The 26,376-nt window shown below is 39.9% G+C and overlaps 2 protein-coding genes across 2 annotated transcripts; both read left to right on the forward strand.

Annotated features, from left to right (window-relative positions):
• Nucleotides 1-2,969: 2,969 nt before the first annotated feature.
• On the forward strand, nt 2,970-4,911 carry LOC133561255 (uncharacterized). The gene is made up of 2 exons (XM_061914612.1): nt 2,970-3,593; nt 3,756-4,911. The coding sequence occupies exons 1-2, from the start codon at nt 2,990-2,992 to the stop codon at nt 4,886-4,888; spliced, it is 1,737 nt and encodes a 578-aa protein (XP_061770596.1). The 5' UTR covers nt 2,970-2,989; the 3' UTR covers nt 4,889-4,911.
• Nucleotides 4,912-4,918: 7 nt separating this feature from the next.
• Nucleotides 4,919-15,650, forward strand: LOC133561258 (centrosomal protein of 83 kDa-like). The gene is made up of 5 exons (XM_061914618.1): nt 4,919-5,075; nt 5,137-5,266; nt 9,481-9,584; nt 15,161-15,314; nt 15,393-15,650. The coding sequence occupies exons 1-5, from the start codon at nt 4,975-4,977 to the stop codon at nt 15,510-15,512; spliced, it is 609 nt and encodes a 202-aa protein (XP_061770602.1). The 5' UTR covers nt 4,919-4,974; the 3' UTR covers nt 15,513-15,650.
• Nucleotides 15,651-26,376: the final 10,726 nt, after the last annotated feature.

Consider the following 26,376-nt stretch of genomic DNA (forward strand, 5'->3'; position numbering starts at 1 on the left):
CAAACTAGTCAACACAGGAGTTAGGTTGTTAGCAGACTAGTGTGGTCAACTAGTCAACACAGGAGTTAGGTTGTTAGCAGACTAGTGTGGTCAACTAGTCAACACAGGAGTTAGGTTGTTAGCAGACTAGTGTGGTCAACTAGTCAACACACGAGTTAGGTTGTTAGCAGACTAGTGTGGTCAACTAGTCAACACAGAGTTAGGTTGTTAGCAGACTAGTGTGGTCAACTAGTCAACACAGGAGTTAGTTTGTTAGCAGACTAGTGTGGTCAACTAGTCAACACATGAGTTAGGTTGTTAGCAGACTAGTGTGGTCAACTAGTCAACACAGGAGTTAGGTTGTTAGCAGACTAGTGTGGTCAACTAGTCAACACATGAGTTAGGTTGTTAGCAGACTAGTGTGGTCAACTAGTCAACACATGAGTTAGGTTGTTAGCAGACTAGTGTGGTCAACTAGTCAACACATGAGTTAGGTTGTTAGCAGACTAGTGTGGTCAACTAGTCAACACACGAGTTAGGTTGTTAGCAGACTAGTGTGGTCAACTAGTCAACACACGAGTTAGGTTGTTAGCAGACTAGTGTGGTCAACTAGTCAACACACGGAGTTAGGTTGTTAGCAGACTAGTGTGGTCAACTAGTCAACACACGAGTTAGGTTGTTAGCAGACTAGTGTGGTCAACTAGTCAACACACGAGTTAGGTTGTTAGCAGACTAGTGTGGTCAACTAGTCAACACATGAGTTAGGTTGTTAGCAGACTAGTGTGGGTCAACTAGTCAACACACGAGTTAGGTTGTTAGCAGACTAGTGTGGTCAACTAGTCAACACACGAGTTAGGTTGTTAGCAGACTAGTGTGGTCAACTAGTCAACACACCGAGTTAGGTTGTTAGCAGACTAGTGTGGTCAACTAGTCAACACACGAGTTAGGTTGTTAGCAGACTAGTGTGGTCAACTAGTCAACACACGAGTTAGGTTGTTAGCAGACTAGTGTGGTCAACTAGTCAACACACGGAGTTAGGTTGTTAGCAGACTAGTGTGGTCAACTAGTCAACACACGAGTTAGGTTGTTAGCAGACTAGTGTGGTCAACTAGTCAACACACGAGTTAGGTTGTTAGCAGACTAGTGTGGTCAACTAGTCAACACACGAGTTAGGTTGTTAGCAGACTAGTGTGGTCAACTAGTCAACACACGAGTTAGGTTGTTAGCAGACTAGTGTGGTCAACTAGTCAACACACGAGTTAGGTTGTTAGCAGACTAGTGTGGTCAACTAGTCAACACACGAGTTAGGTTGTTAGCAGACTAGTGTGGTCAACTAGTCAACACACGAGTTAGGGTTGTTAGCAGACTAGTGTGGTCAACTAGTCAACACACGAGTTAGGTTGTTAGCAGACTAGTGTGGTCAACTAGTCAACACACGAGTTAGGTTGTTAGCAGACTAGTGTGGTCAACTAGTCAACACACGAGTTAGGTTGTTAGCAGACTAGTGTGGTCAACTAGTCAACACACGAGTTAGGTTGTTAGCAGACTAGTGTGGTCAACTAGTCAACACACGAGTTAGGTTGTTAGCAGACTAGTGTGGTCAACTAGTCAACACACGAGTTAGGTTGTTAGCAGACTAGTGTGGTCAACTAGTCAACACACGAGTTAGGTTGTTAGCAGACTAGTGTGGTCAACTAGTCAACACACGAGTTAGGTTGTTAGCAGACTAGTGTGGTCAACTAGTCAACACACGAGTTAGGTTGTTAGCAGACTAGTGTGGTCAACTAGTCAACACACGAGTTAGGTTGTTAGCAGACTAGTGTGGTCAACTAGTCAACACAAGAGTTAGGTTGTTAGCAGACTAGTGTGGTCAACTAGTCAACACATGAGTTAGGTTGTTAGCAGACTAGTGTGGTCAACTAGTCAACACAGGAGTTAGGTTGTTAGCAGACTAGTGTGGTCAACTAGTCAACACAGGAGTTAGGTTGTTAGCAGACTAGTGTGGTCAACTAGTCAACACATGAGTTAGGTTGTTAGCAGACTAGTGTGGGTCAACTAGTCAACACAGGAGTTAGGTTGTTAGCAGACTAGTGTGGTCAACTAGTCAACACATGAGTTAGGTTGTTAGCAGACTAGTGTGGTCAACTAGTCAACACAAGAGTTAGGTTGTTAGCAGACTAGTGTGGTCAACTAGTCAACACAAGAGTTAGGTTGTTAGCAGACTAGTGTGGTCAACTAGTCAACACATGAGTTAGATTGTTAGCAGACTAGTGTGGTCAACTAGTCAACACAGGAGTTAGGTTGTTAGCAGACTAGTGTGGTCAACTAGTCAACACAGGAGTTAGGTTGTTAGCAGACTAGTGTGGTCAACTAGTCAACACAGGAGTTAGGTTGTTAGCAGACTAGTGTGGTCAACTAGTCAACACACGAGTTAGGTTGTTAGCAGACTAGTGTGGTCAACTAGTCAACACAGGAGTTAGGTTGTTAGCAGACTAGTGTGGTCAACTAGTCAACACAGGAGTTAGTTTGTTAGCAGACTAGTGTGGTCAACTAGTCAACACATGAGTTAGGTTGTTAGCAGACTAGTGTGGTCAACTAGTCAACACAGGAGTTAGGTTGTTAGCAGACTAGTGTGGTCAACTAGTCAACACATGAGTTAGGTTGTTAGCAGACTAGTGTGGTCAACTAGTCAACACATGAGTTAGGTTGTTAGCAGACTAGTGTGGTCAACTAGTCAACACATGAGTTAGGTTGTTAGCAGACTAGTGTGGTCAACTAGTCAACACATGAGTTAGGTTGTTAGCAGACTAGTGTGGTCAACTAGTCAACACATGAGTTATTGTTACTGCAGCCAGTTGGCAGGTTGAAGAAAGACAAGTTTGGTTGGGGATTGATGTTCCTTCTTTCAGTTGTTGTAAAAGTTGCAGTGGTCCAGTCCTTTCATGGTTTGTTGACATGTTTGGAATGTGTGGTGGTCTCCTGGATGGTGACAGGTGTGGTGGTCTCCCTGATGGTGACAGGTGTGGTGGTCTCCTCGATGGTGACAGGTGTGGTGGTCTCCTGGATGGTGACAGGTGTGGTGGTCTCCTGGATGGTGACAGGTGTGGTGGTCTCCTGGATGGTGACAGGTGTGGTGGTCTCCTGGATGGTGACAGGTGTGGTGGTCTCCTGGATGGTGACAGGTGTGGTGGTCTCCTGGATGGTGACAGGTGTGGTGGTCTCCTCGATGGTGACAGGTGTGGTGGTCTCCCTGATGGTGACAGGTGTGGTGGTCTCCTGGATGGTGACAGGTGTGGTGGTCTCCTCGATGGTGACAGGTGTGGTGGTCTCCTCGATGGTGACAGTTGTGGTGGTCTCCTCGATGGTGACAGGTGTGGTGGTCTCCTGGATGGTGACAGGTGTGGTGGTCTCCTGGATGGTGACAGGTGTGGTGGTCTCCTGGATGGTGACAGGTGTGGTGGTCTCCTCGATGGTGACAGGTGTGGTGGTCTCCTGGATGGTGACAGGTGTGGTGGTCTCCCGGATGGTGACAGGTGTGGTGGTCTCCTGGATGGTGACAGGTGTGGTGGTCTCCTGGATGGTGACAGGTGTGGTGGTCTCCTGGATGGTGACAGGTGTGGTGGTCTCCTGGATGGTGACAGGTGTGGTGGTCTCCTCGATGGTGACAGGTGTGGTGGTCTCCTGGATGGTGACAGGTGTGGTGGTCTCCTCGATGGTGACAGGTATGGTGGTCTCCTCGATGGTGACAGGTGTGGTGGTCTCCTCGATGGTGACAGGTGTGGTGGTCTCCTGGATGGTGACAGGTGTGGTGGTCTCCCTGATGGTGACAGGTGTGGTGGTCTCCTGGATGGTGACAGGTGTGGTGGTCTCCCTGATGGTGACAGGTGTGGTGGTCTCCTGGATGGTGACAGGTGTGGTGGTCTCCTGGATGGTGACAGGTGTGGTGGTCTCCCTGATGGTGACAGGTGTGGTGGTCTCCTGGATGGTGACAGGTGTGGTGGTCTCCCTGATGGTGACAGGTGTGGTGGTCTCCTGGATGGTGACAGGTGTGGTGGTCTCCTGGATGGTGACAGGTGTGGTGGTCTCCCTGATGGTGACAGGTGTGGTGGTCTCCCGGATGGTGACAGGTGTGGTGGTCTCCCTGATGGTGACAGGTGTGGTGGTCTCCTGGATGGTGACAGGTGTGGTGGTCTCCTGGATGGTGACAGGTGTGGTGGTCTCCTCAATGGTGACAGGTGTGGTGGTCTCCTCGATGGTGACAGGTGTGGTGGTCTCCTGGATGGTGACAGGTGTGGTGGTCTCCTGGATGGTGACAGGTGTGGTGGTCTCCTGGATGGTGACAGGTGTGGTGGTCTCCTGGATGGTGACAGGTGTGGTGGTCTCCTGGATGGTGACAGGTGTGGTGGTCTCCCTGATGGTGACAGGTGTGGTGGTCTCCTGGATGGTGACAGGTGTGGTGGTCTCCCTGATGGTGACAGGTGTGGTGGTCTCCTGGATGGTGACAGGTGTGGTGGTCTCCTGGATGGTGACAGGTGTGGTGGTCTCCCTGATGGTGACAGGTGTGGTGGTCTCCTGGATGGTGACAGGTGTGGTGGTCTCCCTGATGGTGACAGGTGTGGTGGTCTCCTGGATGGTGACAGGTGTGGTGGTCTCCTGGATGGTGACAGGTGTGGTGGTCTCCCTGATGGTGACAGGTGTGGTGGTCTCCTGGATGGCGACAGGTGTGGTGGTCTCCTGGATGGTGACAGGTGTGGTGGTCTCCCTGATGGTGACAGGTGTGGTGGTCTCCTGGATGGTGACAGGTGTGGTGGTCTCCTGGATGGTGACAGGTGTGCCCCGCTGTTGGCGGCAATACTGCATACCTGCAATGGTTTCATTGATGAATATGTGCTGTCCATACTTCTCATGAAGAACATCACCACTGTGTGTGTTTATTAGAAGCAGCAGGAACTCTGCGGGGAACTGGGAACTTTGTCGCGCTCTGAAGCCGAGCTGATGGAAGCCAACCAGCAGCTGAGGGCCAAAGTGGACAACATGAGGGAGGAGCTGAGGAGCGTGCGGGCTCAAGCGGAGAGGAGCCAACACGAGGCTGAGAGGTTGCTATGGCTGGAAATGTTGTTGTTGTGATGATGGCATGACGCTGGCTGGCTCCTGCAGGCGCGTGGAGGAGAGTCACCTGGTCTGGTTGGAGGACAAACACAAGCTGCAGGAGCGCCAGGCCAAGATGGAAGAGAAGTACTCTCAGCTGAAAGAGAAGTTGCAGAAGGCAGCTGTCGCTCAGAAGAAGGTACTTTCTTGCATGACTTCTTGTCTTTTGTCCTACATTCTACTGCCTTTTGTTTGGCTCTTGAAGAGGTCAGCAGTCCAAACTTTTTCCACCAAGGGCCACAAACTGAAAAGTCAGAGAATGTAATGTGGAGGCCATTTTGATATTTTTTATTTGCCATATCTTGCAGTGGATAGAGCACACCCGCTCCATTTGACATAGTTTCCATATATTAGCCACACCTCAGATATACGCTAGTTGTTCACACAGAAATATTTGTGAATGTGTATTGACGTACCTTCATTGTTTCAAAACGGCCAAGCAAAAGAAGCATCACTCATGGTCTCGGAGCCACTAGCTGCGCAAGCTAGCTCTCCAATCAGCTAAACATAACTCCACCTTTTGCTGAATTTACTGAGGAATTTATGGAAGTGAAACAATACAAAAACAATGGCATTCTAAGTTAACAATGCTAACACGGACACTCTTTAAACCTGTTAGCATATTAGCTCATGCTAACAACGCTGGTTTGATGACATTCCAATAGCACATACAAATATACACATGGCACTATTTAGTAAGAAAGAATTGTTTTAGTTGTATTGTAAAACTTACTAACAGGGCGATGAAGGAAGAATCCATGCCTGTAGAAATTGTAAAATGTGAAACTTGAGGTTGAAAGTTGAGTCTAAACAGAAGGGCTGCAGTGAGCAAAGTCGTCCAAAAGATGGCGCCGTAGCACAAACCATAACACACCTTATAAGTGTTACTAGTTGCATTATGGCTGTAAAACAACAACAATCCACAAGTTAGCCACACCGTTTTATAAGCAGCAGGGATCAAAGTGTAGAAAAAAATAGTGCTTATAGTCCAGAATTTGCGGTGGTAAAAAAATGCTAAAAACCGACATATTTAAAGACAAAATATTGTGTCTGCTTGGTATTATAGTTGATTAAGTACATTATTATTAATTGTTAGAACATTTCAGCTTTCTTTCAATTTTTGGGCCATATTTTTCTTACATGGATGTTTTTCCTCGTGTGAAAATAGAATAATGCAATTGTGAACTTAGTGTATCAAAAATTCTGGCTGTAAATAAATATTAATGTTCAGGTAAAATCCTTTATTATTGTTTGTCATTTTTTTATTATATTCATGTTATTAATTATAATAATTATATAATAATTAATTATATTGAGTATGTTAATGTTTTTTGTTGTTTTTTTTTTCAATTGATTGACTTCACTGAGCTTTGTATTTTATTTTGAGTTTAATAACGTTTAATATCATGGGTGTCTAAACTTTTTCCACCACACTGAATAGTCAAAGTATGCAGGGGCATATTGATATTTTTTATATATAAATACTCATTTATTTTTAAAAACAAATCTTTGTTTTATAGTTGACTATTGAATGATTTAATTCTGACATTACATATTACATACATAATTAATCATTCTTATTAATTCTTACAATTTTACCTTTTCCCTGTTGCATACCGATTGTTTTGCTCTTATTTTTTTCTTATCCATAAGGATATATATGAGAGTGATGATGCCATCTAGTGTACGTAGTTGGAACTACACGCGCCACACTCACACTAGCAGGACACTTCATTCACACAAGATGACTAAATGTGGCACACAAGACAATGTTTGGGAAAGAAGCTGAAGTGTCAACATAAGAAGCTTAAATGTCAACATAAGAAGCTGAAGTGTCAACATAAGAAGCTGAAGTGTCAACATAAGAAGCTGAAGTGTCAACATAAGAAGCTGAAGTGTCAACATAAGAAGCTGAAGTGTCAACATAAGAAGCTGAAGTGTCAACATAAGAAGCTGAAGTGTCAACATAAGAAGCTGAAGTGTGAAGCTAAGAAGCTGAAGTGTCAACATAAGAAGCTGAAGTGTCAACATAAGAAGCTGAAGTGTGAAGCTAAGAAGCTGAAGTGTGAAGCTAAGAAGCTGAAGTGTAAAGATAAAAAGCTGAAGTGTCAACATAAGAAGCTGAAGTGTAAAGATAAGAAGCTGAAGTGTCAACATAAGAAGCTGAAGTGTCAACATAAGAAGCTGAAGTGTCAACATAAGAAGCTGAAATGTAAAGATAAGAAGCTGAAGTGTCAACATAAGAAGCTGAAGTGTAAAGATAAGAAGCTGAAGTGTAAAGATAAGAAGCTGAAGTGTCAACATAAGAAGCTGAAGTCTCAACATAAGAAGCTGAAGTGTAAAGATAAGAAGCTGAAATGTCAACATAAGAAGCTGAAGTGTAAAGATGAGAAGCTGAAGTGTAAAGATGAGAAGCTGAAGTGTAAAGATAAGAAGCTGAAGTGTAAAGATGAGAAGCTGAAGTGTAAAGATGAGAAGCTGAAGTGTAAAGATAAGAAGCTGAAGTGTCAACATGAGAAGCTGAAGTGTCAACATAAGAAGCTGAAGTGTCAACATAAGAAGCTGAAGTGTCAACATAAGAAGCTGAAGTGTCAACATAAGAAGCTGAAGTGTCAACATAAGAAGCTGAAGTGTCAACATAAGAAGCTGAAGTGTCAACATAAGAAGCTGAAGTGTCAACATGAGAAGCTGAAGTGTCAACATGAGAAGCTGAAGTGTAAAGATGAGAAGCTGAAGTGTCAACATAAGAAGCTGAAGTGTAAAGATGAGAAGCTGAAGTGTAAAAATGAGAAGCTGAAGTGTCAACATAAGAAGCTGAAGTGTCAATCAATGTTTAATCAATCAATCAATCAATGTTTATTTATATAGCCCCAAATCACAAATGTCTCAAAGGACTGCACAAATCATTACGACTACAACATCCTCGGAAGAACCCACAAAAGGGCAAGGAAAACTCACACCCAGTGGGCAGGGAGAATTCACATTCAGTGGGACGCCAGCGACAATGCTGACTATGAGAAACCTTGGAGAGGACCTCAGATGTGGGCAACCCCCCCCCTCTAGGGGACCGAAAGCAATGGATGTCGAGCGGGTCCAACATGATACTGTGAAAGTTCAATCCATAGTGGCTCCAAGACAGCAGCGAGAGTCCCGTCCACAGGAAACCATCTGAAGCGGATCAGCAGCGTAGAGGTGTCCCCAACCGATACAGGCGAGCGGTCCATCCTGGGTCCCGACGAGCGGTCCATCCTGGGTCTCGACTCTGGACAGTCAGTACTTCATCCATGGTCATCGGACCGGACCCCCTCCACAAGGGAGGGGGGGACATAGGAGAAAGAAAAGAAGCGGCAGATCAACTGGTCTAAAAAGGAGGTCTATTTAAAGGCTAGAGTATACAAATGAGTTTTAAGATGAGACTTAAATGCTTCTACTGAGGTAGCATCTCGAACTGTTACCGGGAGGGCATTCCAGAGTACTGGAGCCCGAACGGAAAACGCTCTATAGCCCGCAGACTTTTTTTGAGCTCTAGGAATCACTAACAAGCCGGAGTCTTTTGAACGCAGATTTCTTGCCGGGACATACGGTACAATACAATCGGCAAGATAGGCTGGAGCTAGACCGTGTAGTATTTTATACGTAAGTAATAAAACCTTAAAGTCACATCTTAAGTGTAAAGATAAGAAGTTGAAGTGTAAAGATAAGAAGCTGAAGTGTAAAGATAAGAAGCTGAAGTGTAAAGATAAGAAGCTGAAGTGTAAAGATGAGAAGCTGAAGTGTCAACATAAGAAGCTGAAGTGTAAAGATGAGAAGCTGAAGTGTCAACATAAGAAGCTGAAGTGTAAAGATGAGAAGCTGAAGTGTCAACATAAGAAGCTGAAGTGTAAAGATGAGAAGCTGAAGTGTAAAGATGAGAAGCTGAAGTGTCAACATAAGAAGCTGAAGTGTAAAGATGAGAAGCTGAAGTGTAAAGATGAGAAGCTGAAGTGTAAAGATGAGAAGCTGAAGTGTCAACATAAGAAGCTGAAGTGTAAAGATGAGAAGCTGAAGTGTAAAGATGAGAAGCTGAAGTGTCAACATAAGAAGCTGAAGTGTAAAGATGAGAAGCTGAAGTGTAAAGATGAGAAGCTGAAGTGTCAACATAAGAAGCTGAAGTGTAAAGATGAGAAGCTGAAGTGTAAAGATGAGAAGCTGAAGTGTCAACATAAGAAGCTGAAGTGTAAAGATGAGAAGCTGAAGTGTAAAGATGAGAAGCTGAAGTGTCAACATAAGAAGCTGAAGTGCGAAGCTAAGAAGCTGAAGTGTGAAGCTAAGAAGCTGAAGTGTGAAGCTAAGAAACATGATGTGTTTGTGCAGAGGAGAAGTCAGAGCCAGAAGAAAGAGAGAAGTCTGCAGAACACCATCCAGCTTCTAGAAGCACAAATGGAACAAATCAAACTGGAAGCTGCTGCTGCCAACAAGTCAGTATTACTTCATTTAGTACTACTTATCTATGTATTACTTCATTTAGTACTACTTATCTATGTATTACTTCATTAGTACTACTTATCTATGTATTACTTCATTAGTACTACTTATCTATGTATTACTTCATTAGTACTACTTATCTATGTATTTCTTCATTAGTACTATTTCCTCTATGTATTACTTCATTAGTACTACTTATCTACTTGATTAGTACTACTTATCTATGTATTACTTCATTAGTACTACTTCCTCTATGTCTTACTTCATTAATACTACTTATCTATGTATTACTTCATTATTACTTTTTCCTCTATGTATTACTTCATTAGTACTACTTATCTATGTATTTCTTCATTAGTACTAATTCCTCTGTCTTACTTCATTAGTACTACTTCCTCTATGTATTACTTGATTAGTACTACTTATCTATGTATTACTTCATTAGTACTACTTATCTATGTATTACTTCATTATTACTACTTCCTCTATGTATTACTTCATTAGTACTACTTCCTCTATGTCTTACTTCATTGGTACTACTTATCTATGTATTACTTCATTAGTACTACATATCTATGTATTACTTCATTAGTACTACTTATCTATGTATTTCTTCATTGGTACTAATTCCTCTATGTCTTACTTCATTAGTACTACTTCCTCTATGTATTACTTCATTAGTACTACTTATATATGTATTACTTCATTAGTACTACTTATCTATGTATTTCTTCATTGGTACTAATTCCTCTATGTCTTCATTAGTACTACTTCCTCTATGTCTTACTTCATTAATACTACTTATATATGTATTACTTCATTAGTACTACTTATCTATGTATTTCTTCATTGGTACTACTTCCTCTATGTCTTACTTCATTAGTACTAATTCCTCTATGTCTTACTTCATTAGTACTACTTATCTAGGTATTACTTCATTAGTACTACTTCCTCTATGTATTTCTTCATTGGTACTACTTCCTCTATGTCTTACTTCATTGGTACTAATTCCTCTATGTCTTACTTCATTAGTACTACTTCCTCTATGTCTTACTTCATTAATACTACTTATATATGTATTACTTCATTAGTACTACTTATCTATGTATTTCTTCATTGGTACTACTTCCTCTATGTCTTACTTCATTAGTACTAATTCCTCTGTCTTACTTCATTAGTACTACTTATCTAGGTATTACTTCATTAGTACTACTTCCTCTATGTATTACTTCATTAGTACTAGTTATCTATGTATTTCTTCATTAGTACTACTTCCTCTATGTCTTACTTCATTGGTACTACTTATCTATGAATTACTTCATTAGTACTACTTATCTATGTATTTCTTCATTAGCACTACTTCCTCTATGTCTTACTTCATTGGTACTACTTATCTATGTATTACTTCATTAGTACTACTTCCTCTACGTCTTACTTCATTAGTACTAATTCCTCTGTCTTACTTCATTAGTACTACTTATCTAGGTATTACTTCATTAGTACTACTTCCTCTATGTATAGTTATCTATGTATTTCTTCATTAGTACTACTTCCTCTATGTCTTACTTCATTGGTACTACTTATCTATGAATTACTTCATTAGTACTACTTATCTATGTATTTCTTCATTAGTACTACTTCCTCTATGTCTTACTTCATTGGTACTACTTATCTATGAATTACTTCATTAGTACTACTTATCTATGTATTACTTCATTAGTACTACTTCCTCTATGTCTTACTTCATTAGTACTACTTCATTAGTACTACTTCCTCTATGTACTATGTATTACAAACCCCGTTTCCATATGAGTTGGGAAATAGTGTTAGATGTAAATATAAACAGAATACAATGATTTGCAAATCCTTTTCAAGCCATATTCAGTTGAATATGCTACAAAGACAACATATTTCATGTACAAACTCATAAACTTTAGTTTTTTTTGCAAATAATCATTAACTGTAGAAATGTTATGCCAGCAACACGTGACAAAGAAGTTGGGAAAGGTGGCAATAAATACTGATAAGTTGAGGAATGCTCATCAAACACTTATTTGGAACATCCCACAGGTGTGCAGGCTAATTGGGAACAGGTGGGTGCCATGATTGGCTATAAAAGCAGCTTCCATGAAATGCTAAGTCATTCACAAACAAGGATGGGGTGAGGGTCACCACTTTGTAAGCAAACAGTTTTAGAACAACATTTCTCAACGATCTATTGCAAGGAATTTAGGGATTTTACCATCTACGGTCCGTAAAATCATCAAAAGGTTCAGAGAATCTGGAGAAATCACTGCACGTAAGCCATGATATTACTGACCTTTGATCCCTTAGGCAGTACTGCATCAAAAACCGACATCAGTGTGTAAAGGATATCACCACATGGGCTCAGGAACACTTCATAAAACCACTGTCAGTAACTACAGTTGGTCGCTACATCTGTAAGTGCAAGTTAAAACTCTACTATGCAAAGTGAAACCTATTCATCAACAATATCCTGAAATGCCGCCAGCTTTGCTGGGCCCGAGCTCATCTAAGATGGACTGATGCAAAGTGGAAAAGTGTTTTGTGGTCTGACGAGTCCACATTTTAAATTGTTTTTGGAAATATACGACATCGTGTCATCCGGACCAAAGGGGAAGCGAACCATCCAGACTGTTATCCACACAAAGTGTAAAAGCCAGCATGTGTGATGGTATGGGGGTGCATTAGTGCCCAAGGCATGGGTAACTTACACATCTGTGAAGGCACCATTAATGCTGAAAGGTACATACAGCTTTTGGAGCAACATATGTTGTCATCCAAGCAACGTTATCATGGACGCCCCTGCTTATTTCAGCAAGACAAGTGTTACAACAGCGTGGCTTCCTATTAAAAGAGTGTGGGTACTTTCCTGGCCCGCCTGCAAACAGACCTGTCTCCCATGGAAAATGTGTGGTGCATTATGAAGCCTAAAATAGGACAGCGGAGACCCCGGACTGTTGAAGGACTGAAGCTCTACATAAAACAAGAATGGGAAAGAATTCCACTTTCAAAGCTTCAACAATTAGTTTCCTCAGTTCCCAAACATTTATTGAGTGTTGTTAAAAGAAAAGGTGATGCAACACAGTGGTGAACATGCCCTTTCCCAACTACTTTGGCACGTGTTGCAGCCATGAAATTCTGAATTAATGATTATTTGCAAAACAACCCCAAAGTTTATGAGTTTGAACATGAAATATGTTGTCTTTGTAGCATATTCAACTGAATATGGCTTGAAAAGGATTTGCAAATCATTGTATTCTGTTTATATTTACATCTAACACAATTTCCCAACTCATATGGAAACGGGGTTTGTACTTCATTAGTACTTCATTAGTACTACTTCCCCTATGTAGTAGGTATTACTTCATTGTACACATAGTACTACTTCTTCAATGTATTACCTCATTAGTACTACTTCCTCTATACTATGTATTACTTCATTGTACACATAGTGCTACTTCCTCTATTTACTACATTGTACACATAGTACTACTTCCACTATGTAGTATGTATTACTTCATTGTACACATAGTACTACTTCCTCTGTAGTATGTATTACTTCATTGTACACATGTTACTACTTTCTCTGTAGTATGTATTACTACATTGTACACATAGTACTACTTCCACTATGTAGTATGTATTACTTCATTGTACACATAGTACTACTTCCTCTGTAGTATGTATTACTTCATTGTACACATGTTACTACTTTCTCTGTAGTATGTATTACTACATTGTACACATAGTACTACTTCCACTATGTAGTATGTATTACTTCATTGTACACATAGTACTACTTCCTCTGTAGTATGTATTACTTCATTGTACACATGTTACTACTTTCTCTGTAGTATGTATTACTACATTGTACACATAGTACTACTTCCACTATGTAGTATGTATTACTTCATTGTACACATAGTACTACTTCCTCTGTAGTATGTATTACTTCATTGTACACATGTTACTACTTTCTCTGTAGTATGTATTACTTCATTGTACACATAGTACTACTTGCTCTGTGTAGTACACATACTATTGATAAGTGCACAGATAGTACTACTTGCTGTGTGTAGTACACGTAGTATTGATTAGTGCACAGATGTACTATGTCCTGTGTGTAGTACACATAGTATTGATAAGTGTACACATAGTACTACGTAGTATTGATAAGTGCACAGATAGTACATGTAGTATTGATAAGTGCACAGATAGCACTATTTCCTGTGTGTAGTATTGATAAGTGGCCAGATAGTACACGTAGTATTGATAAGTGGCCAGATAGTACACGTAGTATTGATAAGTGTACAGATATTACTACTTCCTGTGTATAGTACACATAGTATTGATAAGTGCGCAGATAGTACACGTAGTGTTGATAAGTGGCCAGATAGTACACGTAGTATTGATAAGTGGCCAGATAGTACACGTAGTATTGATAAGTGTGCAGATAGTACACGTAGTATTGATAAGTGGCCAGATAGTACACGTAGTATTGATAAGTGGCCAGATAGTACACGTAGTATTGATAAGTGTACAGATATTACTACTTCCTGTGTATAGTACACGTAGTATTGATAAGTGCGCAGATAGTACACGTAGTATTGATAAGTGGCCAGATAGTACACGTAGTATTGATAAGTGTGCAGATAGTACACGTAGTATTGATAAGTGGCCAGATAGTACACGTAGTATTGATAAGTGTGCAGATAGTACACGTAGTATTGATAAGTGGCCAGATAGTACACGTGGTATTGATAAGTGGCCAGATAGTACACGTAGTATTGATAAGTGTACAGATATTACTACTTCCTGTGTATAGTACACGTAGTATTGATAAGTGCGCAGATAGTACACGTAGTATTGATAAGTGGCCAGATAGTACACGTAGTATTGATAAGTGTGCAGATAGTACACGTAGTATTGATAAGTGTGCAGATAGTACACATAGTATTGATAAGTGGCCAGATAGTACACGTAGTATTGATAAGTGTGCAGATAGTACACGTAGTATTGATAAGTGTGCAGATAGTACACATAGTATTGATAAGTGGCCAGATAGTACACGTAGTATTGATAAGTGTGCAGATAGTACACGTAGTATTGATAAGTGGCCAGATAGTACACGTAGTATTGATAAGTGTGCAGATAGTACACGTAGTATTGATAAGTGTGCAGATAGTACACGTAGTATTGATAAGTGTGCAGATAGTACACGTAGTATTGATAAGTGGCCAGATAGTACATGTAGTATTGATAAGTGTGCAGATAGTACACGTAGTATTGATAAGTGGCCAGATAGTACACGTAGTATTGATAAGTGTGCAGATAGTACACGTAGTATTGATAAGTGGCCAGATAGTACATGTAGTATTGATAAGTGTGCAGATAGTACACGTAGTATTGATAGGTGGCCAGATAGTACACGTAGTATTGATAAGTGTGCAGATAGTACACGTAGTATTGATAAGTGTGCAGATAGTACACGTAGTATTGATAAGTGTGCAGATAGTACACGTAGTATTGATAGTTGTTCTTGCAGACGTCCTCTCCAGTGGGAGGAACATGCTCAGATGCGCAGAAGGTTACGGGAACTTCAGAGAAGACACGGCGAGTTCCGGCGCCTCCTGCTGGGCGACCACAGTTCCTTCACCTTAGGCCCCGCCCTTCTGACCTCCACGCAGAAGTCCTGTGTGGTGAGAGACCTGGACTAGTGGTGAGTAGCAGGTGGAAGAGCAGCGTGGTTGCTAAAAGGAGGAGTGTTGTGTGTGCAGGAGGAAGAGGAGGAGATGCTTCAGTTGCGGCAGCGCATGGACCAGCTGGAAGTAGCTCAGCAGCAGCAGCTCCAAGAACTGGGAGGTCTGGTGCACCAGGACCCTCAGGTGGACCTCTGACACCTGGACCCTCAGGTGGACCTCTGACACCTGGACCCTCAGGTGGACCTCTGACACCTGGACCCTCAGGTGGACCTCTGACACCTGGACCCTCAGGTGGACCTCTGACACCTGGACCCTCTGGTGGACCTCTGACACCTGGACCCTCAGGTGGACCTCTGACATCTGGACTCTCAGGTGGACCTCTGACACCTGGACCCTCAGGTGGAGCTCTGACACCTGACATCACAGGTGTTTTACATACTGCAATACACTTGTTTACACACATGTATATCTGTAATACACCGCTGAAACTATGACTCTACACTCAGGGAAACACTAGGTCTTGTACAAAGTACACAAGCAGTGAAGTAGTCAGCTGGTGTAAATGTTAAATAAAAAGAGAATACAACAAATCCTTTTCAATTTATATTCAATTGAATAGACTGCAAAGACAAGATATTTCATCCATCCATCCATTTCTACCGCTTATTCCCTTTTGGGGTCACGCGGAGCCCTGGCGCCTATCTCAGCTACAATCGGGCGGTAGGCAGGGTACACATATCTTTGGAGGTGGGAGGGGCCTATCCCCAGGTGCATGTCTTTGGAAGTGGGAGTGGCCTATCCCCAGGTGCATGTCTTTGGAGGTGGGAGGGGCCTATCTCCAGGTGCATGTCTTTGGAGGTGGGAGGGGCCTATCCCCAGGTGCATGTCTTTGGAGGTGGGAGGGGCCTATCCCCAGGTGCATGTCTTTGGAGGTGGGATGGGCCTATCCCCAGGTGCATGACTTTGGAGGTGGGAGGGGCCTATCCCCAAGTGCATGTCTTTGGAGGTGGGAGGGGCCTATCCCCAGGTGCATGTCTTTGGAGGTGGGAGGGGCCTATCCCCAGGTGCATGTCTTTGGAAGTGGGAGTGGCCTATCCCCAGGTGCATGTCTTTGGAGGTGGGAGGGGCCTATCCCCAGGTGCATGTCTTTGGAGGTGGGAGGGGCCTATCCCCAGGTGCATGTCTTTGGAGGTGGGATGGGCCTATCCCCAGGTGCATGACTTTGGAGGTGGGAGGGGCCTATCTCCAGGTGCATGTCTTTGGAGGTGGGAGGGGCCTATCCCCAGGTGCATGTCTTTGGAGGTGGGATGGGCCTATCCCCAGGTGCATGACTTTGGAGGTGGGAGGGGCCTATCCCCAAGTGCATGTCTTTGGAGGTGGGAGGGGCCTATCCCCAGGTGCATGTCTTTGGAGGTGGGAGGGGCCTCTCCCCAGGTGCATGTCTTTGGAGGTGGGATGAGCCTATCCCCAGGTGCATGACTTTGGAGGTGGGAGGGGCCTATCCCCAGGTGAATATCTTTGGAGGTGGGAGGGGCCTATCCCCAGGTTCATGTCTTTGGAGGTGGGAGGGGCCTATCCCCAGGTGCATGTCTTTGGAGGTGGGAGGGGCCTATCCCCAGGTGCATGTCTTTGGAGGTGGGAGGGGCCTATCCCCAGGTGCATGACTTTGGAGGTGGGAGGGGCCTATCCCCAGGTGCATGTCTTTGAAGGTGGGAGGAAGCCGGAGTACCCGGAGTAGAACCCACACAGTCACAGGCAGAACATGCAAACTCCACACAGAAAGATCCCGAGCCTGGGATTGAACCCAGGACTGCAGGACCTTCGTATTGTGAGGCAGACGCACTAACCCCTCTGCCACCGTGAAGCCCAAGAGATATTTCATGGTATTTATTATTTTTTTGCAAATAATCATGAAGTTAGAATGTAATGGCAGCAACACATGTTAAAAAAGGCATTTTTACCAGTGTGTTACATGGCCTTTCCTTTGAACAACACTCAGTAACTGAGGAGACACATTTTTGAAGTGGAATTCTTTCCCATTCTTGCTTGATGTACAGCTTAAGTTGTTCAACAGTCTCCTGCCTCATATTTTAGCCTGCACACATGTTCAATGTCTGGACTACAGGCAGGCCAGTCTAGTACCCGCACTCTTTAACTATGAAGCCACGCTGTTGTAACACGAAATAAGCAGGGGCGTCCATGATAACAATGCTTGGATGGCAACATACACTATGTTGCCAAAAGTATTTGGCCAGCCATCCAAATGTTGAGAATCACTAATCACGTGGCCCAGTGTATCAAATCAAGCACTTAGGCATGGAGACTGTTTCTACAGACATTTGTGAAAGAATGGGCCGCTCTCAGTGATTTCCAGCGTGGAACTGTCACAGGATGCCACCTGTGCAACAAATCCAGTCCTGAAATTTCTTTGCTCCTAAATATTCCAAAGTAAACTTTTGGCTTTATGCTAAGAAAGGGGAAGAGTTTGGGAACAACAGCAACTCAGCCAGCAAGTGGTAGGCCAGGTAAAGTGACAGAGAGGTCAGCATAGTGCAAAGACTTTCTGCACAGTCACTTGCTACACAGCTCCAGACTTCATGTCACCTTCCAATTAGCCCACGTACAGTACGCAGAGAGCTTCAAGTGACAGAGAGGTCAGCATAGTGCAAAGACTTTCTGCACAGTCACTTGCTACACACCTCCAAAACACCTGTGACAGTCCAATTAGCCCAGGTACAGTACGCAGAGAGCTTCATGGAATGTTTCCATGGCCGAGCAGCTTCTACTAAGCCATGCATCACCAAGTCTAATGCAAAGTGTGGGATGCAGTGTTTCACATGGTACCTTTTAATGTTTCCCATGGTACCTTTTTATGTTTCCCGTGGTACCTTTTTATGTTTCCCACGGTACCTTTTTATGTGTCCGTGGTACCTTTTTATGTTTCCCGTGGTACCTTTTTGTGTGTCCGTGGTACCTTTTTATGTTTCCCGTGGTACCTTTTTATGTGTCAGTGGTACCTTTTAATGTTTCCCATGGTACCTTTTTATGTTTCAGTGGTACCTTTTTATGTGTCCCGTGGTACCTTTTTATGTGTCAGTGGTACCTTTTAATGTTTCCCATGGTACCTTTTTATGTGTCAGTGGTACCTTTTTATGTTTCCCGTGGTACCTTTTTATGTGTCAGTGGTACCTTTTAATGTTTCCCATGGTACCTTTTTATGTGTCAGTGGTACCTTTTTATGTTTCCCATGGTACCTTTTTATGTGTCCCGTGGTACCTTTTTATGTGTCCGTGGTACCTTTTTATGTTTCCCATGGTACCTTTTTATGTTTCCCATGGTACCTTTTTATGTGTCCCGTGGTACCTTTTTATGTGTCCGTGGTACCTTTTTAGGTTTCCCATGGTACCTTTTTATGTGTCCCGTGGTACCTTTTTATGTGTCCGTGGTACCTTTTTATGTTTCCCGTGGTACCTTTTTATGTGTCCCGTGGTACCTTTATATGTGTCCGTGGTACCTTTTTATGTTTCCCATGGTACCGTTTTATGTGTCCTGTGGTACCTTTTTATGTTTCCCGTAGTTCCTTGTGTGTCCCGTGGTACCTTCTAGTGGGTCCCGTGGTACCCTTTGACGTGGCCTGCTGCTTTATTTTATGTGTCTCCCCGCATTTTTAGGTGGATTGCCTCCTCGTCATCCTCTTATGTGGCCCCTCATAACGTTTTAGTGTGTCCTGCCACATCATTTTATGTGGTCCGCCGCTTTTATTAGGGGTGTCTTGCCACTTTGTTTGAAGTGGCCCACCGCATCATTTTACGTGGTCAGGCGCATCATTTTTTGTGGTCCGCCCATTTTAAGTGGCTAGCCGATTTTTTCACGCAGTCGGCCACTTTATTGTAAGTGGCCTGCTGCATCATTTTATGTGGTCAGTCACATTTTTGGCTGTCTGCTGATTTACGTGGTCCGCCGCTTTATTTTACGTGGCCTGCCGCAACATTTTATGTGGTCAGGTGCATCCTTTTTTGTGGTCTGCTGCTTTACGTGGTCCGCCGCTTTATTGTAAGTGGCCTGCCGCAACATTTTATGTGGTCAGGTGCATCCTTTTTTGTGGTCTGCTGCTTTACGTGGTCCGCCGCTTTATTGTAAGTGGCCTGCCGCAACATTTTATGTGGTCAGGTGCATCCTTTTTTGTGGTCTGCTGATTTACGTGGTCCGCCGCTTTATTTTATGTGGTGAGTAAAAATGTAGTTTGTGGCGTTCCAGTAAAATAATTGTTCTAATGATGTCATCCAGCCCACTTTGTCACCTTTCTTTGTTTTTTGTCTATTATAGTTTTTATGTTAGTAACCTGTTATTATTCATAACCAGCCCCATAACAATAAAAAGCACAACAACAGAAAATCATCATAACCATTTGTGACGAGTTGGGGTCGTTATGACAACATGTTCCTAGTCCTACCATACAAACTATAATAGACAAAGTAGTTATGCAAAATAACATTTTCATATCATACAAACTATAATAGACACAAATAGGTATGACAATTACATGTTCATACCATTAAAACTATAAAAGGTTAATGACCTAAAAACTATAATATCATTGTTTTTTGCAGCACAAATGAATGGTTAAGTGATTCTGACGGGGGTCTGGATGACATCACCAGTCAGAATGTGGATTTCAGAATAAAAGAAGCCGCAAAGGACTGTGATGTGAGTCTTATTACAATATTTGCAGGGCGTTGGTGTGTCAGAGTCATAGGTCTGACGCACCAACATGTGTGTCAGAGTCATAGGTCTGACGCACATGTTGGTGTGTCAGAGTCATAGGTCTGACACACATGTTGGTGTGTCAGAGTCATAGGTCTGACACACCAACATGTGTGTCAGAGTCATAGGTCTGACACACATGTTGGTGTGTCAGAGTCATAGGTCTGACACACATGTTGGTGTGTCAGAGTCATAGGTCTGACACACATGTCAAATCAACCATTGACCTCAAACCTAATGACTTTTTTATACAAATGTGTGTATATATACATGTACATATGTGTGTATATACATGTACATATGTGTGTATATACATGTACATATGTGTATATATACATGTACATATGTGTATATATACGTGTATATATACATGTACATATGTGTATATATACATGTACATATGTGTATATATACATGTACATATGTGTGTATATACATGTACATATGTGTATATATACATGTACATATGTGTATATATGTACATATGTGTATATATACATGTAGATATGTGTATATATACATGTAGATATGTGTATATATACATGTACATATGTGTATATGTACATGTAGATATGTGTATATATACATGTAGATATATGTATATATACATGTAGATATATGTATATATATATACATGCACATATATGTATATATACATGTAGACATGTGTATATATGTACATGTAAATATGTGTATATATAGATGTGTGTGTATATATACATGCACATATATGTATATATATATACAGTACATGTAGATATGTGTATATATGTAAATGTGTATATATAGATGTGTGTATACATACATGTATATATGTGTATATATAAATACATGTAGATATGTGTATATATATACGTGTAGATGTGTGTATATATAGATATAGAAGTGTGTGTATATACATACATGTAGATTTGTGTAAATATAGATATAGATATATGTATATATAGATATAGATGTGTGTATATACATGTAGATATGTGTGTATATATATATATATATATATATATATACACACGTGTAGATACATGTGTATATAGATGTAATAAGGTGGTGTAATGTATGTGACTTTATATAGATATAGATGTGTGTGTGTAAAAAGGTGGTGTAATGTAGGTGACTTTATATAGATATACATGTGTGTGTGTGTGTGTGTGTGTAAAAAGGTGGTGTAATGTAGGTGACTTTATATAGATATATATATACGTGTGTGTAAAAAGGTGGTGTAATGTAGGTGACTTTATATAGATATGTATGTGTGTGTGTAAAAAGGTGGTGTAATGTAGGTGACTTTATATAGATATATATATGTGTGTGTAAAAAGGTGGTGTAATGTTGGTGACTTTATATTGATATAGATATGTGTGTAGAAAGGTGGTGTAATGTAGGTGACTTTATATAGATATATATGTGTGTGTGTGAAAAGGTGGTGTAATGTAGGTGACTTTATATATATATGTGTGTGTGTAAAAAGGTGGTGTGATGTAGGTGACTTTATATAGATGTGTGTGTAAAAAGGTGGTGTAATGTAGGTGACTTTATATAGATATATATATGTGTGTGTAAAAATGTGGTTTAATGTAGGTGACTTTATATAGATATAGATGTGTGTGTAGAAAGTTGGTGTAATGTAGGTGACTTTATATAGATATATATATGTGTGTAAAAAGGTGGTGTAATGTAGGTGACTTTATATAGATATATATGTGTGTCTAAAAAGGTGGTGTAATGTAGGTGACTTTATATATATATATATATATATATATATGTGTGTGTGTAAAAAGGTGGTGTAATGTAGGTGACTTTATATAGATATATATGTGTGTGTGTAAAAAGGTGGTGTAATGTAGGTGACTTTATATAGATATATATATGTGTGTGTAAAAAGGTGGTGTAATGTAGGTGACTTTATATAGATATAGATGTGTGTGTAAAAAGGTGGTGTAATGTAGGTGACTTTATATAGATATAGATGTGTGTAAAAAGGTGGTGTAATGTAGGTGACTTTATATAGATATATATGTGTGTAAAAAGGTGGTGTAATGTAGGTGACTTTATATAGATATATATAGATGTGTGTGTAAAAAGGTGGTGTAATGTAGGTGACTTTATATAGATATATATATGTGTGTGTAAAAAGGTGGTGTAATGTAGGTGACTTTATATAGATATAGATGTGTGTGTAAAAAGGTGGTGTAATGTAGGTGACTTTATATAGATATATATGTGTGTAAAAAGGTGGTGTAATGTAGGTGACTTTATATAGATATATATATATATGTGTGTGTGTAAAAAGGTGGTGTAATGTAGGTGACTTTATATAGATATAGATGTGTGTGTAAAAAGGTGGTGTAATGTAGGTGACTTTATATAGATATATATATAGATGTGTGTGTAAAAAGGTGGTGTAATGTAGGTGACTTTATATAGATATATATATGTGTGTGTAAAAAGGTGGTGTAATGTAGGTGACTTTATATAGATATGTGTGTGTAAAAAGGTGGTGTAATGTAGGTGACTTTATATAGATATGTGTGTGTAAAAAGGTGGTGTAATGTAGGTGACTTTATATAGATATATATATATGTGTGTGTGTAAAAAGGTGGTGTAATGTAGGTGACTTTATATAGATATATATATGTGTGTGTGTAAAAAGGTGGTGTAATGTAGGTGACTTTATATATATATATATATGTGTGTGTGTAAAAAGGTGGTGTAATGTAGGTGACTTTATATAGATATATGTGTGTAAAAAGGTGGTGTAATGTAGGTGACTTTATATAGATATATATATATGTGTGTGTGTAAAAAGGTGGTGTAATGTAGGTGACTTTATATAGATATAGATGTGTGTGTAAAAAGGTGGTGTAATGTAGGTGACTTTATATAGATATATATGTGTGTGTAAAAAGGTGGTGTAATGTAGGTGACTTTATATAGATATATATATGTGTGTGTAAAAAGGTGGTGTAATGTAGGTGACTTTATATAGATATATATGTGTGTGTGTGTAGAAAGGTGGTGTAATGTAGGTGACTATATAGATATATATATGTGTGTAAAAAGGTGGTGTAATGTAGGTGACTTTATATAGATATATATGTGTGTGTATAAAAAGGTGGTGTAATGTAGGTGACTTTATATAGATATATATGTGTGTGTAAAAAGGTGGTGTAATGTAGGTGACTTTATATAGATATATATATGTGTGTGTGTAAAAAGGTGGTGTAATGTAGGTGACTTTATATAGATATATATATGTGTGTGTGTAGAAAGGTGGTGTAATGTGGGTGACTTTATATATATATGTGTGTGTGTAAAAAGGTGGTGTAATGTAGGTGACTTTATATAGATATATATGTGTGTAAAAAGGTGGTGTAATGTAGGTGACTTTATATAGATATATGTGTGTAAAAAGGTGGTGTAATGTAGGTGACTTTATATAGATATATGTGTGTAAAAAGGTGGTGTAATGTAGGTGACTTTATATAGATATATGTGTGTAAAAAGGTGGTGTAATGTAGGTGACTTTATATAGATATATATATATGTGTGTGCGTAAAAAGGTGGTGTAATGTAGGTGACTTTATATAGATATATATATATGTGTGTGCGTAAAAAGGTGGTGTAATGTAGGTGACTTTATATAGATATATGTGTGTAAAAAGGTGGTGTAATGTATGTGACTTTATGTAGATATATATATGTGTGTGTGTAAAAAAGTGGTGTAATGTAGGTGACTTTATATAGATATATGTGTGTAAAAAGGTGGTGTAATGTATGTGACTTTATGTAGATATATATATGTGTGTGTGTAGAAGGGTGGTGTAATGTAGGTGACTTTATATATATATGTGTGTGTGTAAAAAGGTGGTGTAATGTAGGTGACTTTATATAGATATATATGTGTGTAAAAAGGTGGTGTAATGTATGTGACTTTATATAGATATGTATGTGTGTAAAAAGGTGGTGTAATGTAGGTGACTTTATATAGATATATGTGTGTAAAAAGGTGGTGTAATGTAGGTGACTTTATATAGATATATGTGTGTAAAAAGGTGGTGTAATGTAGGTGACTTTATATAGATATATGTGTGTAAAAAGGTGGTGTAATGTAGGTGACTTTATATAGATATATATATATGTGTGTGCGTAAAAAGGTGGTGTAATGTAGGTGACTTTATATAGATATGTGTGTAAAAAGGTGGTGTAATGTATGTGACTTTATGTAGATATATATATGTGTGTGTGTAAAAAGGTGGTGTAATGTAGGTGACTTTATAGATATATGTGTGTGTGTGTAAAAAGGTGGTGTAATGTATGTGACTTTATATAGATATATATATGTGTGTGTGTAAAAAGGTGGTGTAATGTAGGTGACTTTATATAGATGTGTGTGTGTAAAAAGGTGGTGTAATGTATGTGACTTTATATAGATATATATATGTGTGTGTAAAAAGGTGGTGTAATGTAGGTGACTTTATGTAGATATATATATGTGTGTGTGTAAAAAGGTGGTGTAATGTAGGTGACTTTATATAGATATATATATATGTGTGTGTAAAAAGGTGGTGTAATGTAGGTGACTTTATGTAGATATATATATGTGTGTGTAAAAAGGTGGTGTAATGTATGTGACTTTATATAGATATATATATGTGTGTGTAAAAAGGTGGTGTAATGTAGGTGACTTTATGTAGATATATATATATGTGTGTGTAAAAAGGTGGTGTAATGTAGGTGACTTTATATAGATGTGTGTGTGTAAAAAGGTGGTGTAATGTATGTGACTTTATATAGATATATATATGTGTGTGTAAAAAGGTGGTGTAATGTAGGTGACTTTATGTAGATATATATATGTGTGTGTGTAAAAAGGTGGTGTAATGTAGGTGACTTTATATAGATATATATATGTGTGTGTAAAAAGGTGGTGTAATGTAGGTGACTTTATATAGATATATATGTGTGTGTAAAAAGGTGGTGTAATGTATGTGACTTTATATAGATATATATATGTGTGTGTAAAAAGGTGGTGTAATGTAGGTGACTTTATGTAGATATATATATATGTGTGTGTAAAAAGGTGGTGTAATGTAGGTGACTTTATGTAGATATATATATGTGTGTGTGTAAAAAGGTGGTGTAATGTAGGTGACTTTCTCTCCAGCCGGACTTTGAAGTGGGTTAGCGGTCACGTGACCAGAGCAGTTATATAATAAGTAGGTCAACACGTTCCTGGCTGGCACGTGCAGCCCTCGCGCTTATGTAAAGTCTCGTGCGAGGTTCTCACATTACTATGTAGGTGAGGGCCACAGATCGTCTAATACAGCAGAGAACACTCACTTGGACTTTGCCCTACACTCTGTCCCTGGACGGTAACATTGATCATAGTTCCCTTTAGAAAGGTGTCATGGTCGCAGTGTGAAGTAAAGTTTGTCTTTAATCCACCCCGAACAACTCACATGACTCAATCGAGTGGAGAAAATGTCATTTATATTTGATTTCAACTCCAGCGCTTACATGTCAGAGTGAGACATCTTCTCATCGTCTATGACACTCTTATGAAGACACGCACTACAGCGCCCACTGACGCGCTTATTACCTCATTCAAACATGATTCTTATCTTCTTTAAACATGCTTTTGGATTATTATGTATCTTCTTTTTGATTGATTGATACTTGTATTAGTAGATTGCACAGTACAGTACATATTCCCTACAATTGACCACTAAATGGTAACACCCCAATAAGTTTGTCAACTTCTTTAAGTCGGGGTCCACCTTCATCGATTCATGGTAACATGCTTTAAAACATGCTTTTGTATTCTCTATCTTCTTTAAAACATGCTTTTGTATTCTCTATCTTCTTTAAAGCATGCTTTTGTATTCTCTATCTTCTTTAAAACATGCTTTTGTATTCTCTATCTTCTTTAAAGCATGCTTTTGTATTCTCTATCTTTAAAACATGCTTTTGTATTCTCTATCTTCTTTAAAGCATGCTTTTGTATTATTCTCTATCTTCTTTTAAAAAAATGTAAGTATTGATGTGAATCTTCTTTAAAACATTTGAAGTATTGATGTGAATCTTCTTTAAAACATTTGAAGTACTGATGTGAATCTTCTTTAAAACATTTGAAGTACTGATGTGAATCTTCTTTAAAACATTTGAAGTACTGATGTGAATCTTCTTTAAAACATTTGAAGTACTGATGTGAATCTTCTTTAAAACATTTGAAGTACTGATGTGAATCTTCTTTAAAACATTTGAAGTACTGATGTGAATCTTCTTTAAAACA

The sequence above is a fragment of the Nerophis ophidion genome, linkage group LG10 (assembly GCF_033978795.1).
Source record: "Nerophis ophidion isolate RoL-2023_Sa linkage group LG10, RoL_Noph_v1.0, whole genome shotgun sequence".
In the NCBI taxonomy this organism is placed as follows: domain Eukaryota; kingdom Metazoa; phylum Chordata; class Actinopteri; order Syngnathiformes; family Syngnathidae; genus Nerophis; species Nerophis ophidion.

Excerpts from the sequence above, each read along its gene's own strand:
- LOC133561258 (XM_061914618.1), top strand. The coding sequence starts at position 4,975 with ATGGAAGCCAACCAGCAGCTGAGGGCCAAAGTGGACAACATGAGGGAG. Across the intron at positions 5,076-5,136 it reads AGCCAACACGAGGCTGAGAG|GCGCGTGGAGGAGAGTCACC; the intron begins GTTGCTATGGCT and ends TGGCTCCTGCAG. Across the intron at positions 15,315-15,392 it reads CCACGCAGAAGTCCTGTGTG|GAGGAAGAGGAGGAGATGCT; the intron begins GTGAGAGACCTG and ends TTGTGTGTGCAG.
- LOC133561255 (XM_061914612.1), top strand. The coding sequence starts at position 2,990 with ATGGTGACAGGTGTGGTGGTCTCCTCGATGGTGACAGGTGTGGTGGTC. Across the intron at positions 3,594-3,755 it reads GGTCTCCTGGATGGTGACAG|GTGTGGTGGTCTCCTGGATG; the intron begins GTGTGGTGGTCT and ends CGATGGTGACAG.